Source organism: Plasmodium yoelii (genome assembly GCF_900002385.2).
Source record: "Plasmodium yoelii strain 17X genome assembly, chromosome: 3".
In the NCBI taxonomy this organism is placed as follows: Eukaryota; Apicomplexa; class Aconoidasida; order Haemosporida; family Plasmodiidae; genus Plasmodium; species Plasmodium yoelii.
In genome coordinates this window covers 838,724-857,557 of record NC_036175.2, presented here as the reverse complement: position 1 = coordinate 857,557, position 18,834 = coordinate 838,724, and the positions used below count along the sequence as shown (strand labels likewise).

At 21.0% G+C, this 18,834-nt stretch overlaps 5 protein-coding genes across 5 annotated transcripts; 1 reads left to right on the top strand and 4 right to left on the bottom strand.

Annotated features, from left to right (window-relative positions):
• Nucleotides 1-1,923: 1,923 nt before the first annotated feature.
• Nucleotides 1,924-3,843, bottom strand: PY17X_0322701 (PIR protein; the record flags this gene model as incomplete). Its single annotated transcript, XM_022956724.2, has 3 exons — nt 1,924-2,388; nt 2,477-3,721; nt 3,829-3,843. The coding sequence occupies 3 exons, from the start codon at nt 3,841-3,843 to the stop codon at nt 1,924-1,926; spliced, it is 1,725 nt and encodes a 574-aa protein (XP_022811018.2).
• Nucleotides 3,844-7,110: 3,267 nt separating this feature from the next.
• Nucleotides 7,111-8,221, bottom strand: PY17X_0322601 (PIR protein; the record flags this gene model as incomplete). The annotated part of the gene is made up of 3 exons (XM_022956729.1): nt 7,111-7,203; nt 7,292-8,071; nt 8,207-8,221. 3 exons carry the CDS (start codon nt 8,219-8,221, stop codon nt 7,111-7,113), a joined length of 888 nt encoding a protein of 295 aa, XP_022811019.1.
• A 3,015-nt stretch (nt 8,222-11,236) lies between these two features.
• PY17X_0322501 (fam-a protein) lies at nt 11,237-12,536 on the top strand (the record flags this gene model as incomplete). The annotated part of the gene is made up of 5 exons (XM_722277.2): nt 11,237-11,391; nt 11,523-11,769; nt 11,866-11,935; nt 12,057-12,166; nt 12,258-12,536. The coding sequence occupies 5 exons, from the start codon at nt 11,237-11,239 to the stop codon at nt 12,534-12,536; spliced, it is 861 nt and encodes a 286-aa protein (XP_727370.2).
• A 1,084-nt stretch (nt 12,537-13,620) lies between these two features.
• On the bottom strand, nt 13,621-14,744 carry PY17X_0322401 (uncharacterized protein; the record flags this gene model as incomplete). The annotated part of the gene is made up of 3 exons (XM_720801.2): nt 13,621-13,686; nt 13,776-14,618; nt 14,730-14,744. 3 exons carry the CDS (start codon nt 14,742-14,744, stop codon nt 13,621-13,623), a joined length of 924 nt encoding a protein of 307 aa, XP_725894.2.
• A 2,319-nt stretch (nt 14,745-17,063) lies between these two features.
• On the bottom strand, nt 17,064-18,210 carry PY17X_0322301 (PIR protein; the record flags this gene model as incomplete). Its single annotated transcript, XM_022956745.1, has 3 exons — nt 17,064-17,150; nt 17,236-18,087; nt 18,196-18,210. 3 exons carry the CDS (start codon nt 18,208-18,210, stop codon nt 17,064-17,066), a joined length of 954 nt encoding a protein of 317 aa, XP_022811020.1.
• Between the last annotated feature and the right edge of the window lie 624 nt (nt 18,211-18,834).

Below are 18,834 nucleotides of genomic sequence, written 5' to 3'. Positions count from 1 at the left end.
ATTCATATTATATATTTTCATGATATATTATGAGAATAAACCAAAAATTCAAGTATATCACACACTCTGTAAAAATTAATTGATATAATTGATATAATTGATATAGTTAAACAAATGTCAATAATTCGAGAGATTTAAGTATCTTTATGTTATAAATCTCCCTTTTTTGTAACATTTTATTTTAATTTGTATATCCCATATATATTGTAATCATATATTGGATTTATTAAAATGTGTCAATATTTTATATTGCAATTCAAAACTTATATATATCCCCATCCTTCCTTTATAATGATTTAATTCCGATACACCATTGAAAAACCTTTTTGTTTTCCGATATTCCCCCATTTGTTACCATAAAAAACATATTCCTCATGTAATACTTATATGTCCTGTTACTTGTGTCATTTATAATAAAAATAAACCCTGATTTATTCATTATTCCCAGTAGCATCACGACTTATTGTTTATTCCCAATGGTATCACGACTGATTGTTTATTCCAAATAGTATCATGACATATTTTTATTTGTAAGTGATGTTTGATCTTAATACCATTATTGTAATGGAATTAATGAAGTGATCAGAATGATTCAATACAAATGTTACATTATATGTAATAATTTTTTATATTGTTATTTAAAACATATAATACCAATGTATTTTATGCATATATATATACACATTATAATAAACTAACTAAAACATGGTTTGCTTTAAAAAACTATTTCATATCCATTCATATAAAAAATAAAATATAACATAAATATAAACAATATAAGATAACAGTTTATTTATTTTCCTACCATTATAATACCACATTGGGAAATTATACTATTAAATAAAACATAAATGGAGAATAAAAATAAGCAATTCCGTTAAATAAAAATATTCATAAAATGAACATATTATGATATATATAATTCAATATAACCATGAGCCCTGATCCCTGATCCCTAAACCTTTATTCCAATCTGAAATTGATTCTGAAGATGATATTAAAAGTGGAAAATTAAAAAAAATCTTTGTTAACTCAAGTGGATACATTGTTGAAAAAATAAACAAATATGTTTATATCGACTATGTAACCGGTATACATATTTTAATAACTTAAAATTTTATTCCACATTTTGTTTTGTTATTTCTTTATCCTATTTTACATTTATATAAATGTAAATATTTCCAATATATGCTATTCATCCACACAAAACTATAATATTTTCTTTTATATATTTATACATTATTGTTTTTTGTTCACAGATTACTATTAATACCCCTATTATTGGAAATTTATTAACTGAAATAATTCACTCACCACAAATACAAAATATTATGAGATTAAGTGCTATAATTTCCAAGGAATAAATCTGCATTACCCATAATATTTTTTATCATCTTAATGTTGTAATACATTATTAATAAAATAAATATCCTTTCATATATCCTGTCTATTTAAATTATTGCCATAACCACATTTTTTAATATACTTTGTTTCTGTACTATTTCTCTTATTTTCATTATTTTTATACAACACCCCATCGTTATTATCAACCTTATAAATTATTAACTATATCAATCAAAATCCTCTAACTCATCTATTAATGATTTATTTTATCTTTCTTAAATTTTATCTTTGGAACTCTTTCGAATTCCAAATGATGAATACTAATATATTTTTAGAGTTATAAAAAAGGAAGTTATAATTGAAATCAAATAAATCAGTCATACAACACTTTTTTATATAGATTAATAAAATACATATATTTATATTATAATATTACAAAAAATACATTTTTTAATTGTCTATATAAGCCAAATTACTTATATTAATATGCAGTTTAATTATTATTTTTAATACTTATATTGAATTTTAAAGTCAGATTCAAAGAATCTGAACCCAAAACAAAAACTATAATTATATTTATTATTCTAAAGAATCGCCTTTTCTTTTATAAAGATAAAAAATAAACAACAAAAATAAAATTATAAATGGTACAGGATCGGCCTTCATAAGTTTATATATATTTAATAATGGATATTTTCCCCAATAAGTGGAATTTATAAAATCCTTAGTCTGTTTTTTTTTAGATGAATTTATAATTATTTCCACTTTTTTCTTTCGATCATTTGAGTTTATAAACTGTTTATCCTGTTTTTTGGGAGTAGATGAATTTATAAATTGTTTATCCTGTTTTTTTGGAGTAGATGAATTGGTAAGCTTTTTATCCTGTTTGTTTTGACTAGATAAATTTATAGTTATTTTCATTTGTTTTTTTCGATCAGTTGGGTTTATAACTTCTTCTGTTGTTTCATTTGTATCAAACATATTTATAGCCTTTTTCATCTTTTTTTTTTTCTTTGATTTCTTTCTCCATCCAAATGGCAAATACTAACATAAAATTATGAAAAACATATAATATTTTATAGTGAGGAAATATTTTAAAAATTGTATACTTCACAATTTTCTTTTTATTTACCTTGTACATAATAGCTAAAGCAATGGGTATTAAAATAATTAAAATTGAAATTCCCATGTTCTTGTATACGTTGAATGGATTATCACCTATTCCTGTTGTTCCATTTCTTTCTACGTCTGATATTGGAGTTTCTGGTTTCATCACTGGACGTGTCAATGATATTTGAGATGCTTCGCAACCCTTTTGATCAGAATCTCCTTTTTCAGATAGACTTTCTTGAGATGATGGTGGATTACTCCCTTGGTCTTTTTCCTCAGATATACAATTATTTGGTGCATAAGTTTCTATTGCTTTTTTAAGTTCTTTATTCACATGATTAATCGTGTTACCAGCAAAATTTTTTAATTTACCGTAAAAATCTTCTAACGTTGGGAACACATTTTCATATAAGCTATTTCCAATATTAGTAAACATTTTACTAAAAAATAAACTATATAATTCAAATATTTTTTTAAAATCTATATGTTTCGAGGTATCTTTCCCTTTCTCTAAATCTTTCTTTCCATTCGGTGCATCTTGGACCAATACACTTAAAACTTTCGATGAAGTTGTTGCTTCTTTACCTAATTGCTTACAAGTTTTTATTCCTTCTATCTCTATAATTTCTGGAAAAGAATTTTTGGTATCATTATCTTTTTTAAATTTTTCATAAGCATTTTTTAAAGTCACCAATACATCACAATAATGTTCATCTTCAAAAACTCTCTGTTTTTTAAAAATAAGGTCTATGTATTGTTTTATCCAATCGTTAACAAAATCTGAAAAATTGGAGCAATTTGAAGGATCTTTTTTATGTTTAGTAATTGCATCACACAGCTTAATAAGTAACCCATAAAGTCTACGCATTCTATCAATATTAAGATACATCATTTTTCTGTTTTTATCGATTTTATCATGATATAATATATACTTTTTACTATTTTGTATAAACGTGACATAAAAATCTGCCACGCTTCCGTACCTCCCTTTTTTAATTAGTTTCATTTTATTACTTAACCATAGCATAACATACGTGATATATTCGTTATTTTTATTTTCAGATTCTATATTTTTATTCAAAACGAATAAATTATCAAGTAATATTATAGTAACAATATTAACTACTTGACCGACAGTTAAACATTTCCCTTTCATTGTTTCCATGTTAATTCGACAATAATAATCGTATTTATTAGAAGGTTTATGATCCTTCTCGAAATCAAAATCATCAGGCAAAATTTGATCAGCATATTTTAATGCATCACACTAAGAAAATATTATAAAAATTAATGAAATATTATGAAATTTAAGTTAATTTATAAACAATGCAAAAACAATAAAATAAAATTCATTTTATTAAAAAATGTATATACCACATGGGAACTCATTATGCTGGATTTTATTTTTAATCTGTAAAAAAATTGTCATAATATTATTGTGTACATAAGGAATGTATTATAATAAAATATGTTGTCCGGTTAATGGTCTTCTATATAATTAATATATATATTTAAAGAGGTTCTATTAGTTTTAATACTAAATTAACATGCTATAATAATAGTATTAAAAAGGTATTTAATTTTTATTTATGACAATCGCTAAATTTCCTTAAGAAGTTATTTGTTTAACATTTTTATATCTATATATAATACATTTTACACGTAATATAAATTTTTTAAATAATATCTTGAATAACTATAATGCACAAATTCATGGAATGTCATAAAAAAAATAGATTATATTTGTTTCATATAATAATATATTTATATTATAGGTTTACACATGAAAATAAATATATATTCGCTACTTTTTTAATAAAGAAGTTTCAAAATTTATTTTAATTTATTTTATTATTTGAATGTCAAATATTTATATATGTTATTATTCTATATTGGATGTTGCATTTTTTAATATCATATCTAATAATATAAAACAAATTACTTATTTAGATTACAATATTTATAGAATAGGTTAACACTACTACTTTTCTAAATATATTATATGTAGTTCGTATTTATAATATATAATAACTTTATTTATACTAAAATGTGCTTTATTAAATAATTTTAGATGTATCTTTTTAAAACTTGGATAATATAAAAACTAATTTTAATTTACAAAAGAATCTATATGAAATTCTTTTCATGTAGTTTACTTAAATTTTATAGGTTTATAATTTTAACATTTGCTTTTTATTTAGTGGCGATAATAATTTTTTAGAAACATTATGTGAATTTCCCATGATAGTGCACATTTCTACTTATAATATAAACATATTATATACTACATATTTTATAATAAACCATTTAGTTCAATATAGAAAAACTATATTTTTAAGAAAACTATAGAATCATTAATAAAATTCATATTATTTTTTTGATGTTGTTAATTCTAATATTATCCCATTAAACAAATACTTAATTAAAGGCTATAATATTCATTTGATATTTTGTGCATACAATTTTAATCTTATCTCCCGTATAATAATATATATGACTACTGTATATCCATGTGATAGAATTAAATAAACATAATACATTAATCTAATATTAGTATTGTTGTTACTAATGATATATCACTGTTTACTACAATGAAATAATTAATGCACTCAAGAGGAATAATTTAAACCAATTAATAATTTTCATTGTTTCAGTGTTTTAAAATATAACATTTTAAAAAATATGTATTATCTCGTAAAAACATTATATTTAAAATATATATTTATAAGTTTCTGTATATATAATAATCTAATATAAATATTATTAGTTCAAAAAAAATAATTACTATCTATTTTTTCGATATATTTTATATTAATATTTAATTATATGAATTTTTCACAATATAACAATATTTCAATATTAGTTATTGTAAAATATTTTATTATTTTATATGTATGTCATATAATAACAACGGTATTCTATCTATCATATTATTTATAATTATTAGAACAAAATATGATATTAACTATTTTAAATGTAATATATTTTATACATTTCATAATTCATATATCCTTAAAACTATGGAGTTTAAAATGTAATGGCGACTAATATAATAGTATACCTTTATAGTAAATAAATTAATGGGTAGAAAACTATTTCTATAATTTAAATTTAAAACTTTAGCATAAAATGAAACTATATATAATCAAAAATTAAGATAATATACATATATCTATATTTATTTTTTTATTAATATGCATATTTTTATTGATTATTAAAAATGTTAGATGCATAAAATCCCTTTTGTAGATAACGTTGTATTGTCGATACTCGATCGATATTTTATGAATATATATTATTACAGTTCAGTTGGATAACACGATTTGAATCTAAATAAATATGACACAAATAATAAGTTTTACTAAATAAATATTTTCACAAAATATAGAAATGCATTATATATTATGATGTCCACAATTCAATATAACTCTTGATTAACAAGTCTTATATAATAAGCAATTATGATATAGGATAATATGAATTCATATATATTCAATATCTATATTAATATATACAATATAAATATTTTACTTTACCCATATTATATCTCTATAAACACTCAATTATATATGTTATAACTCATGAAAAAAATGTTACACAACCTCTTTCACATTAATGACTATGCTCCTTTGGGTGCTGCATATTGGGGCATATTTTGATATTAAACATACAAGTATAGTATATATATTTAATCACCATTTATAGATAAATAAATGATCACATTATAAACAGATTAATAAAAATATAACCCTAACCCAAAGCATAAATTTCATAGAACAAAACTATAACTTATAATACAGAACCCTGACCCAAAATATGAGTTCTCCAAAATGCAACTCTAAACCTCAGCATAGCTTATAATTTTATTAATAAGTGCGTTTAAATTATTCCATTCAAATTCATTCTTCCATAACTCCATTTATCATTCGGTTCAGGTGTTACTGAGGAAGGAAATCATAATAAATTATTTTCTTCCAATTCCATTCCATCTCCCCCAGTTTCTTATATTATGCATTGTTAATATTTAAATCAACGTTTTCTTTTAGGATCAAATCGATACTTTGGAATAATCTTTCTATATCTATTTCAATATTCGACCGATTGACCCATAAACCATTAACACAAAATTAACAATAAAATACAAAAATGCATAATATAGTTCAACACATTTACCATTAAGTTATATTAACACGAAATCCAATTCTTATAGTTTGTCAAAATATATTACTTTACTCGTTCCTTTTCATATTCATTTTTTCTTACATATTTAGACTTAATATAAATATTAAAAAGTCCAACTTATTCTATAAATATTTTTAATAATTTTTTTACTATATATATATTTAAAACAAATCTTTAAACTAATAAATATTATCAAATTATAAAAAATTAAGTAAAATACAAAATCCTAATCCCAATATGGGTTTCACAAACACAACTTCAATCCTGATTCACAACATAAAAACTATATAAAAATTATGCAAAAACTGTACAAACATATAACATTATATTTAACTGGTTATATTATTTAATTATTCTTATAAACCACAAAATTATGGTCAAAATTATGGCAAAAATTACTTATTTCAAAATAGACAATTTCTTAAAATATATCAACCATTATTGCTATTTCTGAAATAATCACTGCTCTTCGAATCATATATCAATGGTCCATTCCTTCTTTATTTTTTTTAGTTTTTTCCTTAAATATTGTTTTTTAAATCGTTTTCGAAATCCAGATAACGAATACTAATATAAAATGTTAAGAAACGTATGATTTTTTTTCTAACGTTTACATATATATAATGAAAATATTTTTTTAATTTCTTATTATTACCTTATAATAAATTCCTATAAAAAATATTATTGTACCAAATATCAATAAAAGTATATAAAAATAGTTTGTTATCAACAAACTTAATGGTAAAAATCCATATTTTTGTAGATAAATCTTTGTTTTTATCGATGGCAAGGATGAACTATCGTCAATGTTATTTTTTAAATTATCATAATCAGTTGATAAAGTAGATAAAATAGATAATACTTTATTATATAAACCATTTTTAGTAATATTAGGATCTTTGATAGCTTCTTCATATTTTGTAACAAAGTTATTTGCAGCTTCCATACATTCGCTGCATTTTGGGATGTGTCCAGCATCGTTAAAATACATACTACATAATGATGTTAATGCATCATATAATTTAGATATAATGCTCTTATCCATAGTTAAAAAATAATAATTTCTATCTATAAGATCTTTATAATTTGTATAAGCAGTAACACCTTCTATACCCTTTTTATACCTCTCGCCATTTTTTATATGTTTAGTATAAAATTTATTTAGACTGTTGTTTTCTCGACTTTGGGTTTGGCTTAACATATAACTTAACCATATCATAATGTATTCAACAATATTGATGTTACTTTTTGAAGCAGAATTATCCTTAATGAGTTTATCAAAAAAATATAAACATGCAGCACTAATTTTATCGATTTCCTCTTCACAGTTTCCATTATCACAATAATTTTTGAAATCTGTATCATCTTTAAAATTATATTTTCCATTATTCGAATTATATTCTAAATTCTTCGTTATATACTGGAAGATACCACACTAAAAATTTTTTTTTTAAATTATTAGAAATGTGCATTATTGAAAATTTTATTAAAATAAAGTTTAAAGATATTTATATATAATACAATATCAACAAATGTAAAGGAAAACATTATTATTAAAAAATGCATATACTATATTCGAATCCATTGTGATGAGATTTTATTTTTGATTTATAAATTGAGTAAAAGCATGATGTTTTATATACACTGCATCAAATATGTGACATAAATACTTTAACCCTATATATAACAACTGTCTGTAGTTAAATGTATTAAAAGTTTTTCAGTAATTAATATAAAATAATAAAATAATATTATTACTAAAGAAATGCTGCATTCCTGGTTTATGATAATTAGCTAATTCACCTTAAATACAGAGTTATTTAATACATTTTTTATAATATATATATAAATTTATACATAAAATTATTATTCTTAATACCTTTAGGTATAATTCTATCACAAACTTATAGTGGCATTGTAATGAATTTAAAATATATTTTCTTATACATATGCCTTAATAAAGAAAATAAACAATATCAGATATTTTGTTTTAATAAATGGCACCCAAAAACTAATATACTGCGCAAATCGGAATAATTGAGAAATATATTATTGCTATAATCCTTAAAAGCATATAAATATTATTTAATAAGATTGATTAAATTTTTATATACTTGTTTCTTATAAAATATAATATATTTTCTCAAAAATTATAGTATTTTCAAATTAATTTATGTTACTTCACTATCCAAATTATATAAATTGATATTATTTTTAATGAATATAGATAAATTAAAAAAAAAATTTAATGGATTAAATAATTTTTTTTTATTCGTATATACTTCAACTTATATGTATACCTTATTGGGAAATTTATATTTTATTTTACGCATAATTTCCATTCTTTAAAACAATTAGCACTGAAATCTTATTTATAAGCTTAAATACGTCTTTGAAAGCATATCGTTTTTAAAATAATACTTAGTAAATATATAACACAAATAACTATTGATGGAATTTTTAAAGTATAATAAAAAAATATTTGTAAATAGGTTGTTATGTTGCCCTTTAAGAGGAGAAAGATATATTTTCTCTTTTAATATATAAATTTATGTAAATATTCGCTAATTTTTATGGATTGTCCATTTTTATCTTATATATTTTATTGTTATATTTATCAGTGTATACCCATTCAAATAATTTGTTAAAAATCCTATATTTTATTAATTATATGGTAAAATAATGATAATATAAAACGCGTTAATATGGAATTTAACATTAATTGAGTCTTTAGCATTTTCTTTATTTATCCAGTTTTTTATAATATAAAGCCATATATCCCAAATTGGACCTTTAACAAATGTATAAAAATGATACATTTATAATGTATTATGTGTCTTTTTGATAAAATTAATATTTAATTGTATAAAGTTCCCGCAATAAAAGAACATTTCAATATTAATTATTGGTATTTTATGAGATTATATGTATAGTCATATAATAATAACACATTTTATCTATCACATTTATAATTATTAGGACTATAGCATTAAATTTTATTAATATACATATGCTTTTTCAAATAACTATTTATAATATATTCCCAATTTATATATACCTCAAAATATAAAGTTTAAAAATTAATAGTGATTAATCTATTATTATACCTTATGATAAATAAATTATGGCGTATAAATCAATTTATATTAATACAAATGTAAAATACAAAAGAATAGTAGCTACAATTAAAACTTAAAAAATGTTAGAAGCATAATAATATCTATAAACAACGTTATATTGTCGATATATATCAACCTATACTTTATCACTATCTATTATATGTCCATAATGTCCTTAATTAACACTAACAATATGCTCATATAATGCACAGCAATATTCAAAATTATAACTTTTGCTAAATAAAATCTTTCATCAAACAAACAAATTCATTGTATATTATAATCTCCATATTTCAATATAACTCCTGATTAACAAGTTTTATATAATAGACAATTGTCATATATAACCAATATTTATATATCTAATATACTATTTTAATAATTTTAAATCTATATATTATACTTTATCAAAAAAATACTATCACATATTTCATATTAATCACACTACCCTCTTTTTCCTTCTATATTTACACATCATCTCCAGATTAAACATACACAATCATAAATATATTTAATTATAAAAATTTAATTACAATATCCCAGAACCATAAACAATCAACCATCAATCATAAACATAACCTTGACCCATAAAAAATGAACACCCACACATTAAGAATATTATAATTAAAAAATAAATTAATTACATTATATATTCTTGGCTTTGCAACTTTATGTTTCATTATTTTATTTCATATTTTACTTCATATTTTATTTGTATCGTTTTTAACTTTATACTTTGTTTTATTATTAAAAAGAAAATTATAATGTATTCATTTATAAAAAGGCATGGGTGTTAACATTACTACCAATAAATAATTTTTATAAAATTAACAATTTTGCTAGAAAAATGTTTAGTAAAATTTGTACTAAAAGTGATAAAAAAATCACAGATTGTTTGATTCTCATAATATAAATTTTATCATACTACTATTATGATGAGGTGAAAAATTATGTTATAGTAGTATTAGTAATATATAGAATTAACTGCATTTCTCATATTAAATTATTTAATATAATATTTTAGTACTATGATTTTTTATTTATTAATGTAAACATATGTATTTCCATACGTAATGACTGTTCTATAAATTTTAAATTGAGCTTGATCAATTATAAAATGTGTGTATTAATAATGCTATATATTAAAAATATCACTTATATAATTAAAGTTATTTATTTTTAGATATTATGATATTGTGGATCATTACATTTTTGATATTCATTATTTATGAAAGATTCTGTTATTAATGTTGTTTTGTGGTTGAATTATTTAAATAAAAAATATATTAAACTTATCAATCTGATAAAAGTATCCAAATTTGTTGTTTAAATAATAATTTGTATTTTTAAAATAAATATTTGTTTTTTATACTTTATTGGAAAAAATGATTAGCTTCGATTTTAATTATACTTGTACAGATTTCCGAGCTAACTTTTAATTAAAAAAATACTAATATATATTTTGTTTGTAAACTTCAAAAATGAATAATTTTTATATTAAAATTTTTTTTTTTCTTTTAAGCATCTCCCTATGTGTGAATAATAAAACCCTTGCAACGGAGCTTGCTCCCAAAACATATACAAAACACAAATCAAAAAAATATACACCATTCAATTCAAAAAAATATTATCCTGGGTAAGAAAATACTACAATATATATATATTATATATTTCATTATGAAAATATTAAATGTGTACGTCCTTGCAAACATATTATAAATACAATAACTTTATTTTTGTACACATTAAAAATATGTTCATTTTTAGCAATGATAATACAGAAGAAATATATGAAAAAAACAAACACCTGTTATATACCGATACCAAAGAAACTATAAATGCAGAAAAATTTATGAAAGAAGCTGTAACACATTTAGAATATCATGCTGCAAGTAAAGATGGTTATAAATTAGATGATGAATATGGATCCTACCGTGTCTTTTTTTATAAAAAAAAATATCGAGGTCATACGGATATTGAAAAAACTGAATATATATTTGATAATCCAAATAAGGTATCAATTAACAAACAACATTAAAAGTTATAAACCAAATTGAAATTAAAAAATGATTATAATTTATATAAATATATTTCTCTTTGCTTCCATTAGTATAATAAAATAATAAACAAGTTATGGAATCCAGATAGTAACAATTTTTTAAATACTGGCTCTTTTAAAAGTATACAAAACATAAATAATTACCCAAATTAACATATTATTGTTACTATTTATTCTTTCCCATATCTTCAAAATCATCATATTTTAATTATATCTATGCAATTTTATAATATATTTTTTAGGAAAAATTGTTCGTGTATACGGTCCAAATTTAGTAATGATACAACAACGTTGCAAAAAATGGCCGTGGTCTCATTATAAATATTTTTATGCTATAGCTGCAAAATTTAAAGTAAGGAAAACATTCTTTCTATTTCGTTATAAATCATAATTCTCACATTATTCACAATAATTTATGCAATATATTTTTATTAATTTTGTAGATATCAGAAAACAAAACTATATTTGTCATGGCTTCAGCAAATATAATTGATCACAACCGTAAAAATAAAAAATATTTTGAAAATAAAATAGTAGAAAGTGCAAATTTATTCCAAGCTGAAATTGATTCTGAAGATGATATTAGAAATGGAAAATTACAAAAAATGTTTGTTAACTTAAATGGATACATTGTTGAAAAAAGAAACAAACATATTTATATCACCTATATCAACTCTGTAAACGGTATACAGATTTTAATAATTTATTTCAACAATTGTTAAAAAATATGGTTTTAAATAAGTGTACATATTTATAATTTGCAAAAAATTTAAACATTTTATATAATCATCCATTTGTGTTTTTTTCTTAGAATGATGAACATGGTTCCATTTAACAAAAATATATTATTGGAAAAGCTTTATATTACTTTTTCCCTTATAAGTAACCATATATTTTTCACCACCGTGATATTAGAAGATTTATGTTAATAAAATGATTTATTTCCATACATAATGATTACTTTAAATTACCATCATAACATATTTTTTTGTTTTGAAAAAGTTTATATATTTTTTTTTTGTCTTTTAATATTATAATGCATCTATATGTATTAATTTTTTGAATAATACAAATAAAACTGTTATAACTTATGAATATCTTTCATTTAATACTTATCACCCTTTTTTGTTTACAAACATGGACATCATCTATAGGCTAAAATTTGGGGGGATATCCCATATATTTAAACGATTCTTTATTTGTAAGTGATATTTGATTTTAATATTATTTATAGTAATGAAATTAATAAGATGGTCAGAATGATTCAATATAAATGTTACGTTGATGTAATCATTTTTTATATTGTTATTTAAACCATATAATACCAATATATTTTATACACATATATGTGAACATTATAATAAACCAACTAAAACATTATTTCCTTTAAAAAAAAATCATATACATTCATAGAAAAAATAAAATATAACATAAATGTAGAATGAAAATAAGCAGTTTCGTTAAATAAAAATATTCATAACATGACCATTTTATGATATATATAATTCAATATAACCCTAAACCTTTAAAACAATTCCTTAAACTAATAAATATTATAAAAATATTCAAATTAAATACAATATAATACTTAACCCTAATTCACAACATAAAAACTGTAAAAGAATACAATAAATATACATATATAACTTTATATTTAATTGGTTATATTATTCAATTATTCTTATAAACCCCAAAATTATGGTCAAAAATTACTTCCAAATAGGCAGTTTCTTAAATATATCAATATTGTTACTATTCCTGAAATACTCAATACTCTTTGAATAATATATTAATGATCCATTTTCTTTATTTTTTTAGCTTTTCTCTTAAATATTGTTTTTGAGCTCTTTTCCGTAATACAAATAACGAACACTAATATAAAATGTTAAGAAGTGTACGATTTTTTTGTTAACGTTTGCATATATTTAATGAAAATAATTTTTAAATTTCTTATTATTTACCTTAAAAAAAATTCCCAAAAAGATTGATATTGTACTGAATATTAATAAAGCTAGAATTAATTTTTTTACTATCGAGAAGCTTGATGTAGCATCACAAATATCTTCAGAACTTTTCATACCATTTCCTTCTGTTTCTGTCGATGTAAGAAATGAAATACTGCTACAATCAATGCTATTACTATCACAGTAATCTTTTAAATTATTATAATCACTTAATAATGTAGACAATACTTGATGATAAGGACTATCTTTATCAATATCAGAAACATTAAGTTCATTATATTTTTCAACAAATTTGTTAGCATTTTCTAAAGATTTCTCAGATATTGTCTTGCTTCCATCAAGTTCAGTATACATGTTACATAATGGTTTAAATGCATCATAAATTTTAGACATATTTTCAATATTAGTACTCAACAATCCCTTTCTTCCATTTATGATTTCCTTATAATTTGAATATCCTGTATTATTACTTAATAAATTACTACAATTTACACCACCTTGTTTACAATCAGTATAATGCATATTATTGTCTATATATTTAGTATAAAACTCATTTAGATCCTTGATTCCGTCATACTTCTTTTGATTTAGTTTATAACTTAACCATATGATAATGTATTGAACAGTATTGATATTACTTTTTTTATTTTTCACAAACAATTGCTCAAGCAACCATAAACAACCAGCATTTATATTATCAAGATCAGTCTTACACTCTGTATCCCCCGATTCTCCATTAGGGCAGTAATACTTAATATCCTTATTTTTATTAATATCACTAGTTGTAGAATTGCTTGAATCATCGGGTAAATAGTTTCTCAATGTATCAAACTGTTCACACTAAGAAAACATTTAAAAAAGTATAATAAAAATATATGTTAATGAAATTTATAGATTATATAATATCGACAAATACAAGGAAAAGCAAATTTTATTAAAAAATGTAGATACCAGGATTTTATCCATTGCAATTTTATTTTGTTTATAATATGTAGATTATGTAACATCATATTATTTTATATTTTTTACGCTTAATAAATGACAAAATAATTGAACATAGCATAAAATTGTCTATGGTTAAACATTTTATTATCATTTTTAATATTAATTTAAAGATAATATGGAATAATATAATAACTTTACGGTAGTTAGATAAATTACCGTGTTTTGGGGATGTTTAATACATGTTTTACTATGTGTATAGATACAATTTTACATAAATTGTTATCCTTAATAACACTCATATGAGCATTATTATAAAAATTAAAGCAACAATGTAACGAATTAAAAATACATCTCTTATACACATGCTTTAATATGGAAAATAACCAACACCATATCTTTTGTTTTAATATACTGCAAAAATCGAAACAATTAAGAAACCCATTATTACTATAATCCTTAAAGTATATAAATAATTATTTTTTTAAATATATTAAATACGTATATACTTGTTTCTAATACTATATACCATGTTTTATTAAAATTATAGTATTTTCAAAATAAATTGCATATATTTAAATTTATATTGTTTTTATTTAATATATATCCATTCCAATTATAGTTAACATTTTCAATAACTTTATTTTTATTCTTACACACTCCGTTTTATAAATATACTTTATTGGGTATTTTTATAATATATTTTGTCACCCTTTCCATTCTTTAAAACACCAATTAGCACTGAACCCGTATTTATAAGCTTAAATAAGTTTTTATATGTAGATTGTTTTTAAAATAATACTTAGTAAATATTAAACATATATACCTACTGATGATATTTTAAAGTATAATATAAAACTATGTTTAATTAGGTTCTTATATTGCACTTTAATAGGAGAGAGATAAGATATATTAGCTCTTTAATATATATATTTATATAAATGTTCGGTAAATATTCTACATAGTTAATTTTATCTTATATATTATACTGTTATAGTTATCAATGTATATCATTCAAATCATTTATTAAAAATTCAATATTTTATGAATTCTATAGTAAAACAACGACAATATAATATGCGTTAATATGGAATAATAAAATGACATTTAACATGAATTGACTCTTTAATCCTTTCATCATTGATTCATATTTTTATAATGTAAAATTACAAATTAAAATTGGATATTTAACAAAATATATAAATTGATACCTTTATAATGTATTATTATTTGCCTTCTCTATAAAATTAATATCAGTATTTAATTATATGAAGGTTTCACAATATAACAATATTTCAATATTAGTTATTGAATAATATTTACCAGTTTATATGTATATTTATAGGTATATAATATTAACGTTATTATATCTATCATATTATTTATAATTATTAAAACAAAATATGATAAAAAATTTATTAATATACATATATTTTATTTTTTAACTATTTTAAAATATAATTTATTTATACCTCAAAACTATATAGTTCAAAATTAATAGTGATTAATCCAATAGTATACCTTTATAGTAAATAAATTAATGTATATATTAATAACTCTATTATTTGAATTTAAAACTTTATCATAAAATAAAACTATATATAATCGAAAATTAAAAGGATAGTATACATATATCTATAATTTAATTTTTTACTAATATGCATATTTTTATTGATTATTAAAAATGTTAGGTGCATAAAACATCTTTTATAGATAATGTTGTATTGTCGATTCTCGATCGATATTTTATGAACATCTATTATTACAGTTCAGTTGTATAACATGATTTAAATTAAAATAAATATGATACAAGTTATAAGTTTTACTAAATAATATTTTCATAAAATAAAAAACATATTATGATATGCATAATTCAATATAGTCCCTGATTAACAAGTTTAATGTAATAGTCAATTATGATATTCAATAATATGAATTCATATATAATCAATATCTATATTAATATATGCAATATAGACATTTTATTTTAATCATATTAAATCGGTATAAACACACAATTGTATATATTATACTTTATGGGGAAATTGGTATTGATCTCTTTCATGTTAGATTATTCCCCTTTTGGTTGCATATTTTGACTTTTTAACTTCATCTTATGATTAAACATACGAAATGATACATATATTTAATTAGTGTTTAAGTTATAAAAAATTAAATAAAGATGTAATACATAGCCCTAACCCGAATATGGGTTCCACAAACATATCTTCAACCCCCACAACATAAAAACTATATAAAAATTACTTCCCAATAGACAGTTTGTTAACATATATGAATCATTATTACTATTCGTGAAATAATCACTACTCTTCGTATCATATATTAATTATTTATTTTCTTCTTTATTTTTTTTATTTTTTCTCTTATTTGTTGTTTTTTAAATCGTTTCCGAAATCCAAATAACGAATACTAATATAAAATGTTAAGAAGCATACGTTTTCTTTGTTAATGTTTGCATATATATAATATTTTTTTTTAATTCCTTATTATTTACCTTATAAGAAATTCCTAAAAAAAATGCTATTGCACCAAATATCGATAAAACTGTAAATAATTTGTTTGTTATCGATGAGCTTGATGATGGATCTTGAGAAATTTGTTCTAATCTGTGTACATCTTGTTCAGGATTTTGTTTATAATTTTCTACACAATTTTGGGGTTTTTCTATCGCTTGGAAGGATAAATTGGAACATTTAACATCACTATGTTTCTTTTTAAAATTATTATAATCATTTGATAAAGTACACAATAGTTTATTACAGGAACTATCATTAGTAATACTAGAATCTCCATTAAGTTCATTATATTTTTTAACAAATTCATCAGCATAATTCAAACATTTTTTGCAATCTGTCATATTATCATTAAATCCATTATACATGTTACATAACGATTTAAATGGAGCATAAAATTTAGACAATTTTTCATTAGTAACTTCCATCAATTCTTTTTTTTTATATATAAGATCATTATAATTACTACAACCATCAACACCATCTATAGTATTTTTATATTTATCTTGTTTTTTTATATATATTTCATAAAAATTATTTAAAATGTTTCCTTTATTATCCTTTAGGTTTAACATATGACTTAACCATATGATAATGTATTCAACAGCATTGATATAATTTTTTGCATTATCCTTAAGCACACCAGAACTCCCAAAGAATTTATTAAACAAAAATAAACATCCAGCATTAATTTTATCGAGAGGATAACCACGACCACATTTATCTTTAAAACAATAACCATTTAAAAAACTACTATCATCAAATTCATGATATTCATTACTATTGGTCAATTTATCGGGAAAATCCTCCCATACACTCATAAAGCTTTCACACTAAGAAAACATTTAAAAACAGTTATTAGAAATGTATATTATTGAACATTTTATTAAAATAAAGTTTAATGATATTTAAATATAATACAATATCAAAAATGCATATACCACTTTCTTATTCATTATAATGGAATCTTATTCTTGATTTATAAATTGAATAAAATGATCCTGCTTTATATACACTGTCCTCAATATGTGACGCAAATACTTTGACCCTATATATAGCAACTGTCTGTAGTTAAATATATTATAAGTTTTTCAATAATTAAATTAATATAAAATAATAATACAGTAGTATTACTAAAATCATATTATACTTATTTTATGACAATTAGCTAAATTACCTTAAATAGAGGGTTGCTTAATACATTTTAGTTAAATATATATATAATGAATTTTATACAAAAAATACAGTTTTTACTAGAATATGGTATAACTTTATTATAAAAATGGATATACTTTTATAAAGAATATAAAGTATGTTTGAACATAGGAAAGGAATATATTTATATCTTATGTTTTAATGATTGTCCTTCTAAAACTTAAATATTGTATATATCTAAAAAATAAAAAATTATATTATTACTATAACCCATAAAAGTATATAAATAGTAATTTTTTAAAATATAATAAATATTTATATAGTTATTTCTAATACTATATACCATGTTTAATTAAAATTATATTATTTTCGAATTAAGTTGCATTGTTCCCTTTTTTAATTGCATATAAATAATTTTAATATTA